Source organism: Anthonomus grandis, chromosome 13 (assembly GCF_022605725.1).
Source record: "Anthonomus grandis grandis chromosome 13, icAntGran1.3, whole genome shotgun sequence".
NCBI classification, from domain to species: Eukaryota; Metazoa; Arthropoda; class Insecta; order Coleoptera; family Curculionidae; genus Anthonomus; species Anthonomus grandis.
Genome location: NC_065558.1, coordinates 2,899,359 through 2,917,709, shown reverse-complemented (window position 1 = coordinate 2,917,709; position 18,351 = coordinate 2,899,359). Strand labels below are relative to the sequence as shown.

The 18,351-nt window shown below is 28.8% G+C and overlaps 1 protein-coding gene across 1 annotated transcript in view; it reads left to right on the top strand.

The window, feature by feature from the left end:
• The window catches only part of LOC126744060 (protein Wnt-6), a 45,279-nt gene extending 28,020 nt beyond the window's left edge, over positions 1-17,259 (top strand). Inside the window, exons 2-5 of the mRNA XM_050451389.1 lie at positions 9,423-9,643; positions 14,869-14,989; positions 15,058-15,235; positions 16,693-17,259. Coding sequence (XP_050307346.1) covers positions 9,423-9,643; positions 14,869-14,989; positions 15,058-15,235; positions 16,693-17,154 — 982 coding nt within the window. The 3' untranslated portion in view covers positions 17,155-17,259. The remainder of the gene's footprint in view (positions 1-9,422; positions 9,644-14,868; positions 14,990-15,057; positions 15,236-16,692) is intronic.
• Positions 17,260-18,351: the final 1,092 nt, after the last annotated feature.

Sequence of the window (18,351 nt, the reverse complement as noted above, 5' to 3'; positions counted from 1 at the left end):
TAAGTATATTTTACCTTTTAAATTAACGTAAAAAGACAACTAAGAATATTATTAATATATACGTAAACAAATAATAAATTATAGAATTTTCGTGTACAATTACTCAAGAAAAAAAATCCCTGTCCTTTTTGGTGACATTTAAAAATAGTTTTACTACTGCTAATCTCTGTCTCTTTCTCTGTTATATCTTCTTGACGCTTGTTTTCTTTTCCTTTCACCTTCATGTTAATATCATAACACAATCATCATTTATAGTGACAATTTTTTATCCTATAATATGTTTCGCTGATAATGCATCTTCAGGAAAAGGTTAAAACTTTGCTTCTTTAAATAGTCTCCTTCTACTTCCTCAATCCTTGGTAAAATTGGTTGCATCAGCTCATTTTGTAAGTTCGCATCGCCAAATTTTTCACTTTTCAAATTCCGGTAATAATTCACCAATTAAAAATAATTTTTCAAAAAATAAAAGTGTTGCCCTGTATATGTTTACCATTTTATATTTCACAGTGTTTAATTACAAGGAAATGACGCAAAATTTGACGACAATAATATTTGCTTACACGATTGAAACTAATATGTCGTAATATAAAATAACAAACCCAGTTAATTAGGCCAAAACCCTACCTTATAATAAAATTGACCAAAAGCAAGCTCGTATAGGGTTCTGCTATAAATCAAGCCGAATTTCTATATACATTTAAACTTGTTACACGATAATATTTATTTGGAAATGTCAAAAACCGATGCAGATTTGATTAATCTGTGTTTTCACAGGTTCACGTCAACGGACCAACTTGTTTGACAGAAGTTCTCTCGCTATACGATAGGCAGATGCCAAGATTCTCGGTGTTAGATAAACGAGTCGACGAGTGAGGGTTCCTAGGGGATAAAACAGGAAATTTCACTTGTGTTTTGTTGCCACGTTTGTTTTTAATAAAAATACCAAGTTTTTTTTAAATATAACTTTTTATTTAATATACTTTTTTCAAACCTACTATTATTTCAAACATTTTAACTGAGTCATTTTAGAAAGGATCACGCGGAATTTCTGTCTAAGAAACTTGAACAAAGAAAACGTTCAGAAGAATGTACTCTACTTATGTTATTAATAACTCAATTTTATTTACCTCAAATGTAAGTCACTTAATTAAACAAAATAAATTGTCTTAAAAAGTTAATTTATTACTCTACTCTAGTTATGATACTTTTATTTATTTATTTATTTATTGGTGATCATACAGAAAATACAACAGGTAAATAAAACGTAAAATGGTATCCACAATATGAACTAACGCCAATCTCAATTCAAATAAGAAGGGTCGTTTAATTAATACCAGTGTTATTTATTGGTTTATCTAGTTATTAGTATCTCATGGTCGAATGCAATGGATTTTATACAAGTTTTTAATCAAAAGAAAATCAAAATTATCTTATTCTTAGCTCAATTTAACGGAGTTTTCATGGATAAATTCCTTTATCAAATTCATGTTTGAAAAAGTTCTTTGTCAGATATATTTTTTCTTGAACAGGAAAATGCTATTAAAGAAGAGATCACGTAAAAGGGATAAAAGAACGCATGTCCGTAGCGGATTGTCATAATTTTACAGGGGATTCATTTATTTAGATTGGGATTTCGCTGTAAACATCTGGCTTAGGAATGCTATTCGTAGCACTAAAATTGCTATTAGTTCAAACGTTAAAAAAAAATCGTTCATTCATGTGGTTCATTTCCAAATAAACTGTTGCAAGAGATTTTCTGAAGAAGGCTCAAAGGTTTCCCAAGAACTTCAACATTCTCATGAGTACTTCAATACCCCAAGTCATGGGTTATCAAGGGCATTTTGGACCTGATGAAATACCCACTCTTTTACTTTAAAAATACAGTGACAAAATATGTAGAGCCTTAATGCTATATTTGTAATTTATCCAGTCGCAATTTCCACATTCTTGGACTGAAAGCCTTTCAAATGGCATTTCCAAATATTTGGGAGCTTGCTGTGTGATTTCTTATACACCTTTTGTTTTAACAACAAAGTATAGATTTAGAACTTCAAGTCCTGTAGGTACAGTAAAGGATACCCTGACTTTTAAGCGAGCTAAAAAAATTTTCAGGTACAGTGAAGTATTCGCTGACTTTTTTAAAGCATTGGACGGAATGTTGAATCATAGTTTCATGGTTATTTGTAAATCGTGTATTAATTATTCGATTTAATGACTTTTAAAAGAACAGTAGGGATACTTCACATTTCTTTTTACAAATAATTTAATGTTCCCAAGCAACACTCACAAGTTGTATAATAAACGTTAAAATTGATAAGACTGCTACTACAATAACCGTTTTATAAACTTTTCAAAGTCAACGTATGTATACACTTTTATGTTATATGCAGGTTTTTATATTCCATTTATAAACTTATTTATACATATATATGTATACGTAGATATTAAACGTATGATATACCAGAATATGACCAGAATTTCAGATTGATATATTATTTCATCAAGATAAGAGAGGTGATTTAATTGGGAATGTTGATGTTTTTTCGGAAAATTTTAAACGATGTTAAAAAGTATAGTGTTGGTATTTTTCACCAAATGTTTCAAAAAGTACAAATTTAAAAGTTTTGAAAAGTCAGTTTATTATTGACATACAATTTCGCAAAACAATTTTTAATTTAATTATCTCTCTAACTCCTATATTTGCGAAGATCACAATACATCGATCTCCTTTTTAGAGAGTGGATTGGGAAGAATTTTATTAATCTTTAAAAGAAATAAAATATTACTAAAATTACAAAAACAAGAACTCTTGTTTATAGAAAATAAATAAAACATTTAATAATTTTTTGAAAAATAAACACATTGTCTATGTTAAAAGGCCTCGCAAAAGGTTTATAAAACATTAAATTTTTATTAGAATTTAATCGAGTGCATTTTTTTCCATAGAATTCATTTAAATAAAATAGCAAGTAAAAGGTCTCTAGGCCTTTAAATAGAAATGCCTGTCCTGTCCTGTTTCAAACAAGAATAACAATACGCGATCTATAATTGATTAGACCAGATCATGTGACAATATTTTGCAGTATCAAGTATGCGTGTAATACAGGTATATTCTATACCCTTTAGACACCACCGCTTGCAAAAAAGCTAAGATCTAATAAAACCCATTAGTATTTTTTAATTTTGATAATTTTACCCTTATTCGCGTGATCAAATGAACGATTTGATTATGTTATAGGATTTTGTACTGTGGAGTAGCATTTATTTAAAAAATTCTTTTTGAATGTTGTTAAATTTAGTCGAAATTATAAAAAAAATGTTGCTCGGTGTTTATAAGCTCCGACTTGAACCAGTCACAAAATTTACAATTGAAATAAACTTATAGAGCCAAAAATAGATTAACATAAAACAATACTATATGTTGCGGATAAACGTTAAAAAACATATATTTATACTAATAATAATAAATTTATATGGCAAGAGGAACTGGCAAAAAAATCATATATTATGCGTATATTACACGTTTCGTAAAAAAAAACTAATATGACAAACGTATATTATTTATACGAATGAAATGGTGTACCATTTTTCTTACATTTAATTACCGATATATTACGAACCCGTGCTTTCGACAATTCTTAAATCAGACTTTATAGTGCTACAGAGCTAGGAAAGATCTTTAGGTACAGTGAAGCCTACACTGCAATAGGATAGCAAAAAGCGGCAATAAATATTTGGATAACAGTAAGGATTTTGCTTTCTTTAGTAGGTATGTCTCCGAACTCTTTTAAAAATGCCTTATGAACACTAGAATAGTTGTTCTCATAATTAAGTGGGGTTACTTGAGGTACTTACATGCTGTTGTATACATGAGGCGTCAAGTTGCAAAACCCGCCTTGTCCATTTTTCAAAATAAATATATCAATAGTGGACCTTAAAATCTTCATAAATAATGCCACAAAATGCAGCAAAAATCCCTTCTTCCTATTTAAAATTAAGTGTAAAAATCGATACTGCGGCAGAATCCGTCTTGTCCATTTATATACTTTCACTGTGATTACGGTTGCAATACCCGCTTTATACCATAGGTAACTTACTAACCCAAGTATGATGTTACTGCCACCTTATCCATAACGTGTGCGATAAATGATTTAATAATGTTGGCTTACTCTGTACTTACTGCATGAAAACAGAGAATTTCCAACCAGTTCAAACAGATTTGTTTCAGCCACGTGCAGATAAACCGCCCGGCGTCGAATTATCAGTTTATTATTTTGAAGCAGTCGTCTTTAGCTATTTAAAAGCATTTTAAGAATCGTTTATTCTTATTCGGGGTAGAAAGTGTGTTCCATAATATTTGTAATGGATGAAATTACAGTTATCATTAGCAGAAAACGTAAACGAGAGCGAGCAAAGAAGAATCGGTATGCTGCAAAAACATTATCAACCAAACCAACATGTAAATACAAGAAACAAAATGCAATGAATTAGGAATGCAAAATATTCAGCGCTTCCGCGAGCAATTTTACGAAAAAAAAAACGAAAATGCAACAAGACGAGCTTATTCTGCGCTATACAACTCAGGAACAACCACAACGATCGAGAGCTGAAAAAGTAGGAAGTTTCAGAAAAGGAATGACAGTCAGATACTTTTTAAGAGTTTGTACAGGCAATAAGAAGATTCAAGTATGTCAAAAATCATTTTGACATACATTTGTCGATATTAGGTATCAAAAAACATAAGGTACAGTTAATTTGCAAACGACATCTGGAAACAGTCTACGGTCCAGAAGAAAAAAGGGGTGGAAATAGACATCCAGAAAAATATGAGGATAGAACAGCCTGTTGAATCCCAATACAGCAGACATAAGTCGACTAGGAAATATCTTCCTTCAGAACTAAGCATCAGAAAGCTGTGGAAGATGTACTGTGCTTCTGTTGAACCAAATCTTGCAGTGAAATATGACTATTTTCGAGCGGTTTTTATTTCTGACTATAATATTAGTTTTAACCCCACCGATGTTTGCTCTGAATGTCAGTCCGTTAAAGAAATGATAAAAACTAAATTGCCAGAGGTACAAAAAATCTACTTATGGTTAGACTGAGAGTGCAAGTTTAAAGCATAGTGCTTCACCAAAATGATTTAAAAAGAATTACCAAACACAGTAAAGTTCTCCTTTGATTGCCAAAAGAATTTTTTTACCAAAAATACCAGATCAAGCAGCGTATTATTCTAGGCAACTGTACCGTTTGCATTAGAGACTCATAATCTACACAGACACGCAATTCTGTACGTATATATACATGGTTGAAAAATGAAAGGCCTAAGGGATCTAATGAGAAATCATCTCCTAACGATATATACCTTCAGCGACGACATTAATGTAGTTGAAATGTTTTGTGATGGGTGCCCTGGTCAAAACAAGAATTCCACGATTATTTGCATGTTAGGATACTGGTTACAAACGCAAGCACCACCTATATTTGCATCTCGCTGTAGCAAAACCCGCAATATGCATCCTACTGCAATAAAACTCGCCTTATCCAGTTTTGTTTATTTGTTTCTTTCTTGAAAATTTTAAAAAATACGATTATTTCTAAACAAAATAGATGCAAAATTATAACTTCACACAATGAACTTATATTTTTTTAAGTACCGCTAGTAACTTTGTGTAAAATAGTTTTTGTCAATTATTTCTAAATCAAGTTTGTGAAATAAGGCGGGTTTTGCAACTTGACGCCTGACATACATATATTGCAACTTAAAGGGAATCAATTATAAATGTTCATTTAAACTTAAATGAGGGTGAGTTTATATTATGGGTTTTTTTACCCAATTATATCCCCTAGATCATCAATAAATAATAAATATAATATTGATAGCATTTAAAATGCATTCAACAAATGGTAACCATAAGAAAAACATAATAATATCTGGTTCCCGCCGACAAAGTCGCCAATGGGCAGGCAGTGCCGTTCTTATTGGAGGCAAATTCGAAATCAATACTTCACACCTCCCGAAGGTCTTTGATAAGGGGAGCGGCACCAGGCCCCCTCTTGCGCCTCTACCGACCTACCGCCGCCGATGGTCATTGACCATCGAATACCCGAAACTGGTATTCGACCGTATGGGAACACCACGACCTTCACGTTTTTTTTTCTTTTCTTTTTTTTTCGTTGTTTTTGTTTTGATGGTGTTTTCTCTCGTGGTTCTTCGATGAATGCTAATTGAATCACTTTAATGGAACTAACCCAAATTCCAAGAGATTCAGAAATTTCAGCATTATATTAATAATCCTTCATCCAAAAAAAATGCATTTCTTTCAAACCAACAGACTTAATTAATTAATTAAAAGGTCATACTTAATGAAACCAGTATTTGTTTGATTATTCGCCAAAATAAAAAGGAGAACAACATTTCTAAGTTATTAAGCATTAATTTTCCCTTAAAACTTTGCTTAAAAAAACATTACTTGTAGTTAAAATTTAAAGAATATATCGCGACAGGTCTAAAAAATAAATGTTTACAAATTTCGATGCATAACTTAAATGGATACTAACCTTTTTATAATTGTAGTCAAATTAGCCCAGTATAAGATTTTATTTCTTCCAGGTAGTTGAGAGTTACTTTTTTTTATTTCCAGAACATAATATTATCCAGGGTGTTTATTAGTAAATGCGTATTGAACAGATGAGCTAAATTATATTTACGTTTGGTTTAATATTAGAATCAAGGGTGAAAAACGGTTTACTTGTACCCTAACAATATTTAATACTTAAGCCCCAAAAAATACCTCGTGCAACCAGATTATTGCTTGAAAAACTTGAACTGGAATTAACTGAAAAAAAATTTAAAATAACATTTAACAGCTGACAAAGAGCTTTCGAGAAAACAGGTTTTTTATGATTTTTTTCTCATTGTATGAGAAACAAAAAGAAAATTCTTTTTTTCCAAGATAGCGGTTATTATTTCAAACAACTTTTATATAAATCAAAATTTGCTCAAAGCGTGTTTAGTTAGAGAAATTTTATATATGAACGTACCCCTATTAATGTTTTTTAGAGAAAAAGCATAAGAAACGTCAAAAAACATTTCAACGCCTGAACAATATTAGTCAACTGCTTTTAATAAATAAAATATTATTTCAAAAGCTTATAGAAGAAATGAAAGGTTGTAAAAAAATGCCTAAAATAGAAAAATTATCGTAATTGAGTTAAAGTCATAAAAAATTTCTACAAAAGTCTAAAGCGATATTAAAAATTATTTTAAGGCCTGGAAAATATTAAAGGTTGTGTGACATGTTTAGAATAAACAAGAAAAATGTTTCAGCTGCCTGGAATATGTGAAAAAATAATTTAAGAGCCTATAAAAATTATACCAAATGCTTAAAATAAGGCAAAAAATTACCTAAAGCGTATGTAAAATTTACTTCTAAGGCCTGGGGCACCTAATAATTGACATCAAATACCCGGAATTGTATTTAACAAAAAAAACTTCAAATACTTGACTTAAAAAATGATTTTCAAAGTCTGAATCGCAAACTAAATACTCTTAACATCTAAAGAAAAAATAACAGATATCCTCAAATGCCTGAAATAAATATGAAAAATTACTGCGAATGCCTGAAATACATATAAAATTTAGCGAAAAGCTTAAAAAATATTTTTTTACTACTGTGCGTAAAGTACTCACTTTACACACTCCCCAGGGTTTATAAAGTTTCACTTTTTACGTACTAGCGCCAAAAAAAGTCTTTTTACTCACAAATGCGTAATTGACTTTTAATATAATAATAGTAATTTGACATTTATGTTATAATTTATTTTTTTGACTTCATGGGACTTGTCGCATGAGCAGTAGGCGAATTTCCCATTCATAAATGAAGGATCATTTTACACACTTTGTAAAATGCCTAAGATAAAATGTAAAATTAAAACTAAAAGATGTGCACAAATAATAATTTTTTAATTCTGGGCTAACAGAATGATTGATATAAAATGAAAAATTATTTAAAGTTATGAAAAATTATTCTCAATATTTGGATGGCTTTATAAAAATCACCTCATGATCCTGAAAACATAAAAATTAACCTAAATATGCGTGGAACACAACCAAAAATCTAGAGAAGAAAAAAAATTAAAAATTACCTGAAAGAAATAGAAAAATATTTTTTTATCCTGTAGTAAAATGAAAAGTTATTGGTAATGTCTAAATAAATTTAAAAATCCTCAAAAATATTAAAAAACACTTTACAAAAGCCTCGAATGAAATTAAAACAAAATACTTTAAATACCTGCTTTTACTATTCTAGATAAAAGAAACACATTGCAAATATCTAGAAATGAATATAAAATGCAAATAATAGAATTTAAAAAATACCTTATTTGTAATTTCTGGCGTTATAGGAGTCTGAATAATCTGAAAGATATAAGAAAAATCTACCAATGCCTGAAAAACATTCAAAATAATTTTAAGACCCTAAAGAAAATTAATTAATAATTATAAAATTAAGTTATGTAAGAAGATAAAAAATTCCCGAAAATGATATTCCTGCCTGAGAGTCATGAAAATTATTGCAAATTCAGAAAAGATATAAAAGGTGACTACGAAATTCTTGGATTTATACTACCTGTAATTATAAAATTATTTTAAAAATGTAAAATAGGAAATATAATTTTAAATCCCTGTAAGAAATTTAAAAAAAAAATCGTAAAATGCTAATTGAAATAAAATAAGAAATAATTTTAAATATCTGAAAGAAAGGCTTTAAATGCCTGAAAAATGTGAAAAAATATTTGAAATATCCTTGGATACCTAAAAATTATTGAAAGGTAACTGATTTGCTGTCTCTTTTGAAAAATTGAATATTTGGGTAATTTTTAATATTATAGTACAAATAAACAGTCAAAACTCAATTTGAAAATGAATAGTTGATTATTGTTATAATTTGGCAAAGATTGAAAGAAGCATTGAAAAATTGAATAAAAAATCATATCTATGTAGATATATAAAAGTGAATGTCTGTAGCTATGTTCGCTTATTACTTAATTGAAATCACAATAAGAACTTAAGAATTGCATGAACATTTGCAGATTTATTAGTTTTTACCCTCGGAAAGGCATGGTTTTATTCACAAACTTGGTATCAACAGTTGATTCTGCTCACGAGGCGTCCTCGCTGCCACGTGAGAACTACGCAAGTGAAATTTCACATTATTGACAATTTACACACTACTATAATACTATAGATTCTTGATTTTTTTTATTTATTTTAAAAATAACTAAATATATAAATTCTATAGAAATTAATTTTTTTTTCTTAGAAAATAACCCAATATCAGTTATATAAAACTTTGAAAATAATACAAAACTGAACATTTACTATTGATACACTTAGTAAAAAGATTTTTATTTATACTTAGGACCTCAAGCAGCGAATTAGTACTCAACCCGAAGCAAATGTGTAAAAAGGCGCGCAGGTCCCGATCAAAAATGGCCGACATTTGCAACAACAAACCGGGATTGGTGCAGCACGTCCAGAGCGGGGTGGGACTTGCGCAGGCGGAGTGCCAGTACCAATTCCGGCACCGGCGCTGGAACTGCACCAGCGCCAAGAAAAGTATTAAAAAGGTGATGCTTAGAGGTAAGAATCTTTCCACACTTTCCAGTTTTCATTTTATTACTTGAAGAAAATTGATTTATAAATTTGACCCAGTAATGAGCCTTATCAGCTCGAAAGGCCACGCGAGGTTCTTATATAAAGATTTAAAAACTTGACGTTGCTTTGTCCAGCAACGTCAACGTTTTCTCTTAGTCAGTAGCGACAGCTCACCAACGGAGAATTATAGAATGGGATGTCGACGTCAATGAAATCATCAATGACATTAATTTAATATATTTTTCTTACCAACGGCAACATTGCCGTGTCTACATTATCTACATTAAACTGCAACGTGTTATCTAAGACGTTTGAACTCACATCGATAAATTAACTTCATTAACGCCAATAGCAAATAATTTGTCACTATTCTTATTTTTTTCTAAATGCTTTTATATTAATTGTCGAAGTTTGTATTAAGATTAGATTTTTTACTTGTGAACGTCACAGCAACGTCAACCTTTTAACATCTTAACATTCGACTGCCTAGCCTGGCCCAACGTCACCTGGTCGTCCAGTTTATAAATTCTATTCTGTTATTTCTTTTTAAGCTCCCAAATTGAAAACAGAATTGTCTATATGCATATATATTTCTCCTGCTTTAAAAATAAAGAAAAAAATATATAAAATTACAAAAACTATAAATAATAAATAAATCATACAAGACTAAAAAATATATATAAACTTTTAAAAATATACATAATGTGTCTAATAAAATAAATAGAAAAATATTAATTTACTAAGTAAAAAATTCAACGAAAATACATTTTTAGGAAGTCTACTTTAATTAAAGGAATAAACAGTTGCAGAATGGCAAATTTAAAGAGATCAACGAGTCAATTATGATAATAAAAAATTTAAATTAATTGGAAAAATAATAAGCCATCGAAAGTTTTTATATATAAGAATCAGTGAACCGGAAAACAATTTTGAATTAAATGAATGAAAAATCAATATAGTAAAGTGACAAAAAAAATGTTGCTCAGTAAATCCAGTAAATGTAAACATACTTAAAAAAAAGCAGAAAAATACAATTGCTTAATAATTGTGAATTAAGAAACTAACCCAAAACAATTAAATTAATTAGCAACTCAATAAGCCAAAGAAAATGGACGAATTGAAAAAATTTTACAAATTCAGGTAAGCAAGGTAATATCTAAAAATAAAATAAAACAACCAGGCAAAAAATGTTAAAGAAATAGAAAATAAGAAATAATAACAAAGTTCAAAGTCGAAAAGAAAAATGATTAATTAAAAACAAAATGAAGGACCATTAAAAAAAGAGTTAAATTCTTAACTAGAATTAGTGAGTTAAGAAGCAAATAAATGTAAGTAAATTAATAATCAAGAAAGTTTAAAAATCTACCTTTAACACTAATAAGGAATAATTTCCTAATATCCGATTTTCTGTGAGTGATAGGCAGTCATCACCTCAATTTCATCATCAATCGACATTTTTACATCATAAAGACGATGTTGTTTCAATTTAAGCCAGTAATCATGGTATAAAAAGTAAAATGAACTATAAAACCAATTACCAGGTTATAAAAAAAATATGCGTTAAATAAAAATCAATAGAGGGAAGTAAAAGCAATCTTTAGTGTTGAACAAATAAGGCATTTGCAGAATGCAAATTTAAAATATCTAGAAAGCCGCGAATCAATAAGTTAATAATGACCATAAAAAATTAAATAAAAAAAATACTTAAAATAACAGGAAAATAAATATTAAGTTAAAAAAATACTCAAAAAGTCAAAATAAAAAATAAAGTAGCAATATAAAAGTGAGAAGCCGATAACTAAAAAAAGAATTACCGAGAGAATAGTTCAAAAAATTAAATTTTCGATAGGTCAGTACGTCTATATACCAAAATTTAATTGAAAGAATAAAAGAAAAATGAATAATAAACTGGAAAGGTAAAATGAATTAGGAAAACCAATAAAAAAAGAAAATGTAAAATGTTACTCATCAAATTCAATAAATTAAAAAAAAGGAAAAAATACTAATCTATTGAATAAAAATATCAACAGTCAAAAGTCAAGTAAAAGCAGAGAAATAAAAGAACAATAACTAAAAAAGTACCAAGAGTATAAATTTAAAAACCAATGTAATAAGTCAGTAAGTCAATATACCAAAATTTATTCAAAGGAATAGGTGAAGAACAGGTAAAGAGTTCCGCAAAAAAAAATAACCAATAAGTTTAAGAAAAACTATTAGAAAAGTAAAAAAGAAGAATAATGAATGAAAAACAAAATGATAAAGCAGTAGAGTAGTGTAAAAGTAATAAAAATGTTATTCAGTTAATCCAATAAATATTTCTTATTGATTTAGTTAATAAAAGAATTAATTTTAAGTAAAATAAAAATTAAACAAGCAAGAAATATAAAAATGTGATAGAAATAGCAAAAAGAAATTTAAAAAAAAATGTTAGTGCAGAACAAACAAGTGACCTGGAATGACTTCATTATGGTCGAAACGTCGACATATAAATTAAAGAATCTGTAGTTTCATTAGAACCTTACCTAATAATCTTCTTCATAAAAAAGTTTACAGTAGTTAAAAAAATTGAGAAAAAGTGTATTGGTTAATAAAACAGAAAAAATTAAAATGTCGAAAAAAATAACATTAATTAAAGAGTAGTAAACAAAAAATTGTTAACGAGACTAAGTGACTTAAAAAAATACATTAAAGTGAATTAATAATGAAGTTTATAAACCATTAACACCAATAAGAAATAATTTCCTTATAGTCAATTTTCTGTTTGTGAAATTCAGTCAATGTTACTCAGTAAATCTAGTATATGTAAACATACTTGCTAGAAAAACAAAGAAATAAAAGTGCTAATTAATGTTAAAATAGAAAATACATAAAAACTCATCTAAAAAATAAACAAGAAAAGAATTAAAATGACAAATAAAAAATAATTGAACAATCAATAGATCAGAGTAAATAAAAATTTTAATGTTACTCAATAAATCTCGTAGAAAGCGAGAGGTAAGGGAATGATAACTAGAAAATAAATTAAAAAATCAGTATACTAATATATTACATTTTTAATGAAAGAAATATAAGAGTGCTTAAATAAAATAGTTGTATTATAATTGTTTAATTAAATTAAAAGAGAATAACTAAGTATAAAAATTAAAAAACTAACGAACTGAAAACAAGTTAAGAAATTAATAATCAAGAAGTATTCTAAATCTATCTTTAACACAAATAAGAAATATTTTCCAAATATTTAATTTTCTGTCAACAACAATTTTTTTTTCAAAAGTTTTTCGCCATCTTCATAAATCAACCTTAAAAAGTAACGTTTAAATCATAAAGAATTGTTTTTTAATTTAAGTCAATGATGATGATATTGAAAATATAAAAAATTAAAAAACTAATAATCCAAAAAAAATAGAATGAATAACAAGCTGTCGATGATGTATTAAATATACAAAAATGATATTGTATGATTAAAAAAAAGAACCAATAAAGGGAAGTAAACAAATTAAAACCGGTACAATATATAAGATAAAAATTTATTTGAATAGAATGTAGCCAGAAAAATAAAAATAGCCTAAAAACAATACTATACAGAAAAATGAAGTCAACAGCAAATATATTAAAAACTGCAGTAATTAAAAAAAAATTAGAAAAAACCCAAAGGAAAAAGAAAATTAAATATACTAATTAATACGAAAAAAAATTCTTAAGTTAATAATGATAATAAAAAAATTAAGTTAATTAGAAAACTTATTAACCAAAGAAAAGCATATAATAAGGCTCAAAGAAACGAGAATGATGAATTAAAAAAGTAAGGGACATGAAAAAGTAAAAATGTTACTCAGTTAATCCAATAAAAAAAAGTAATAATAGAAAAATTAATAATAACTTAAGAAGTAATTTAAACTAAAATAACAAATTTTTAATATAAAGTAGAAATAGAGAAGTGAAGAAAGGGTAACTAAAAAATCACTATCGAATATATAATTTACAAAGTTTATTCTTTGACAAATCAGTACGCCTATATACCAAATTTTTATGAGAGGAATAATGCAGATAAATAATAAATAAAAAAAGCTAAATATACCAGAAAAATAAGGCATAAATATATAATAAGGTATATTCAAAAAAAAATAATATAAAATCCAATAAGCTAAAGAACATATATAATAAGCCTTACAGGAATAAAAAATAAATGGAAAGAAAAGCAAAAAATAAATGATGATTTAAAAACCAGCAGAGCAGAGTAAAAATAATAAGAATGGTATTTATCTAATTTATTTATTAAACATTTTTGTTTTAATTAAGTAAATAAAAATTTCTATAAATAAAAGAGAAAAAATTGAATTAGATAAAAATTTAATAAAGAGCCTAGAGGTAAGAAATTGATAAATAAAAATTGGTAATGAGAATTACAAAATTAAAAAGGAAATAAATGTAGTAAAGTAACAATCAAGAAATTATTCAAATCAAGAATAGTAAACAATCAAAAAAGTATATAAATCGATTTTTAATATCAATAGCAAATAATTTTCTAATATTCAATTTTCTGTTTGTGGCGCTTGGTCAACATCATCAACTTTTAGATTTTTTTTTAATTCATCAAGAATCAATCAATTACAAATGGTTTGTAAAACTGTTTGTAAAAAAATTAAAAGCAAACATATTAAAAGCAGCAGCAAATGAAAAAAAAACGAAAAGGACGTTAAAGATCAATCAAGCAAAAAACTAAATAAGTCAATCAAAAACAAATCATTTTTTAATATTAGATTTTCTATTTATGATGTTCGGTCAATATCATTAAATTTATAAATCCACTGTAAAATCACATAAAAGATTTTAATCAATTTCTTCTTAAACTCCCAAATGAAGTCACAAACGCGGAGCTTTCAAAGCTCAAGATTACCCATATTTACCAAGGTGTAAATTTACTCGAAGCGACTCCCGAAGAGTTTAACTGACAGAAAGATTTAACCCATAGATAACACCTAGCAGGTAGCAGATGGGAGATTGTGTTCACCTGTCAACGGCTTTAAGGGGATATCTTCAGTTTCTTCGGGGTTATTAGGTTCTTCAAAAAATATATATATATATATATCTCTCTCCTCGTTTCCTCCTCGTGTAGTTCAAGTGCCACTTGAATTTTGAATGGCCAATTATTACTATACCCTTTTCTTTATACGTTTGATTCTTATCAGTATATTTCGCTTTTTTTTCAGATACGAGAGAGACTGGCTTCGTAAATGCCATTATAGCCGCTGGGATAACTTATCAAGTAACGCGTGCTTGTACAAAGGGAGAACAAATCGGTTGTTCATGTGATAAATCTAGGAATAAGAGGTAACACGATGGTGTATTAGAAGTAGTAAGGGCCAATGAAGCAATAAAAAATAAATAAATTGTTTCAGAAAAAATAAAAAAAAGAAAACAATGAACGTGCCCGAAGGGGATTGGGCGTGGGATGGCTGTGGGGAGAACATAGAGTACGGAATCAAAAGGTCCAAGGACTTCTTGGACACGCGATACAAGAAGAAGAGTGACATGAAAACCTTAGTTAAGCTACACAATTACGTCGCGGGACGATTGGTAAGTTAACCCTTAACTCACCCTTTCTTCTTTCTTTGCTATTGATTGTTGACTCTTAATTAATTTGTTTTCCACGTGTTTCTGTCTTGTTCTATGCGTAACTAGTTTTTTCCCGCAATTTTCTTTACATCATTGGCCTATCTCTTCTGATTCTTGTTATTTCTCTGGGTCTGTCTTGATGTTCACGTACCATTGTCACTTCTTGCTATATGCCCTATCCATCCATACATCTGTCACCTTCGTTTTTCTTCTTTGTTCTTTATTGGTCTTCTTTGTCTCTTAGACTGGTGCCCAACATCGCTCTTTCTATGACTCTCTGACATACTCTGAGTTTTTTAGCAATTCTTTCTCTGGTATTCATTATTTCCAGTCCGTAAGCCGTTACTGGTAAAATATAGCTATTATACACCTTTCTCTTTAAGTTTATTGATGTATCTAATTATCCTGATTTTATGTCAGATATATGTAGTCAATGACTTTTGCTGTCATCTGAACACTTCAATTTCGTTGATACAATATATTATTTAGTTGTTGCAACATAGTTTTAAGCTGATCTAGATTGACTTAGAGTGAGTAAAATATCATCAACGATATGGAGGTGGTTGATGTTTCCATGGTATGTCCTCCAAGGCCAATGTAAACAATTTGGGAGACATAGTATCTCCTTGTCTTTCTGTGTTTTGACTCTATCTTTATCTGAGGCGGGGTGCTCATATATAGGGTGTCAATTTAAAAACTTTCGATGCAAATATCACAACACAACAGTTTTTAAATAACTCGGATAAAAAAGTCAAGAGGTGTTAGATCTGGTGATCTCGCCGGCCATTGCCTTGGACCCCTTCTCTTAATCCAGTAATCTGGAAAGGCATTATGTAAAAGTGATCTCAGAGGAAGAACATAGTGGGGTGGCGCTCTATTTTGTTGAAAATACGAGATAATAAATCTTCTTACCCTCACGAATGACCAACTGATTTTCTATGTCTTTAATAATTTTAGGTTGAATGGTGGCTTCCAACATTTATAAGTAAGCTTCGTCATTAAGGCTACCATTAATAAAAGGACTGATTTTTTATTTAATTTGTTGTCTGCCTGATGTAGTTCATCCGTTTTCGTCTTTCAAATTTAAAATTCTTGGTTTTCCTTTGGATGGTTGTGTTCTCTGTAATTTCCTACCATTAATTTTATTGTTTCTTTCTTTATCTTGCTGCTTCTTGATTCTTTCTTTGGCAAGCAGACTTTTTGACTGGAACTTGGATACTTCCGGTTATTTATTTAGACAACTCCTTTATGTTTAGAGAAGCGTAATCAGTTTTCTAATTCTTATCAATACTTCTTCCAAATAAATGAAGAATAACTTCTTAATTCTTCATTTGTTGCCAATCTTGGTTTCCTAAATCGTTCCAAAAAAACTCACCCCTGATAACTCATATCTCAACAAACGTAATGTTTCCTTGCAGGCGATCAAAAACTACATGCACAAAGAATGTAAATGCCACGGTCTGTCCGGTTCTTGTACCCTTAAGACCTGCATGCGAAAAATGCCCAGTTTCCGGGAAATTGGAAACCGACTAAAACAACGTTTCGACGGTGCTGCCAAAGTGATTCCTGGTAACGATGGGAAAAGTTTCATTCCAGAAGGGGACACGATTAAGCCGCCGAGCAAGGCGGATCTGGTCTACTCGGAGGAATCGTCGAATTTCTGTAACCCGAATAACACCCTGGGTAGTTTCGGGACGCAGGGGAGAGTTTGTAACGAGACTTCCCCAGGAGAAGACGGCTGCGGGATCCTGTGTTGCGGCAGGAAGTCGCAGAGTTTCACCAAGGTGGTGCAGAAGAACTGTCAGTGCGAGTTTCATTTTTGTTGTGATGTGAAATGTAAAGTTTGTAACGAGACGGTGCGGTATAGCGTTTGTCAATAGTTTGTGATTCCTTTTTTGTCATTTTCTTTTGTATATAGTTGTAATTTATCGTATTTGTCATTGGATGTGATCTTTTTCGGTTACTAATAAAGCTTGTACATACTAGTTTTATGAGTTTTATTTAAATTATATGGGTCTTTTATTTGGTTTTTGTGTGATATATTTACAAAATTTCAGACTTTTACAAAATACCATAGAACATTTTTTAAAATTGTAAAGTAAACGCGGTTTATTAAAGCAAATATATGCATAATTTAAATGTGTATTATACACCAAGAAACAAAGTTTATAATGTCCTAAAAAGGAAACGTAAGAAGCAAATAAAAAATCAAAGTAATAACAATTTAGATAAAACATCTTAGTTATATTTAATGGCAGTTTTATAAATTTTATGGAAAAAATGCAGGCTGTATAATATATATTAAGATTAAAAAGATTTAATCTTACAACTTGCTAAAATTTAGGAAATAATTGTCGAAAATTGATTGTTATCATATTTAAAGAAAAGGCAAAACCAAGGAATATTAATAATCAGGAAGAGAGAACGAAGAGAAAAACAACATTTAAATAAAATGTAAAGAAAAACAAAGAACAAAATAAAGTAAAGGAGGAAAAATAAAGTAGAAAAATCGAAAACTTGTTAATTTTTCAGTTTTACTTATCAGCAAACCGCGAATAAAACACAGTTAGATTTTAAAAAAATAAGTATCTGAGAGGGTCCAAAAACTAAAAGTATTGATTTAATTTTTGATATATTTGTTATTTATTGTATTAACTTACAGATATAATTTTTTATTTAAAAATGTTTTTATTTATTTTTTTTTAATTACGTTTTAAACCGTACAGTTTTATTTGCAATTATTTATATTTTTTGTATTATTTTTTAATCACTGAAATTCAATAATAAGAAATAAATAAACAAATTTTATGGATACAATTTTCAACGTTCTCAAAAAAAACCAGGAAAAATAATTAAGAGCAAAGTAAAAATGGAAAAACCGAATTTATTAAATAATGGCGTAGGAAGAAATAAAATTAGAAAAGTAAAAAACTGGTAACTTAAATATAAGAATGGCAAACGAGAAAGAAAAACAAAATTTAAATTGTATTATATAAATAATGTCAGAGATAATTAATAAAATATTCAAGTAAGACAAAATATTTGAAACAAATCTTAAGATTGTTTGGAAAAAGCAG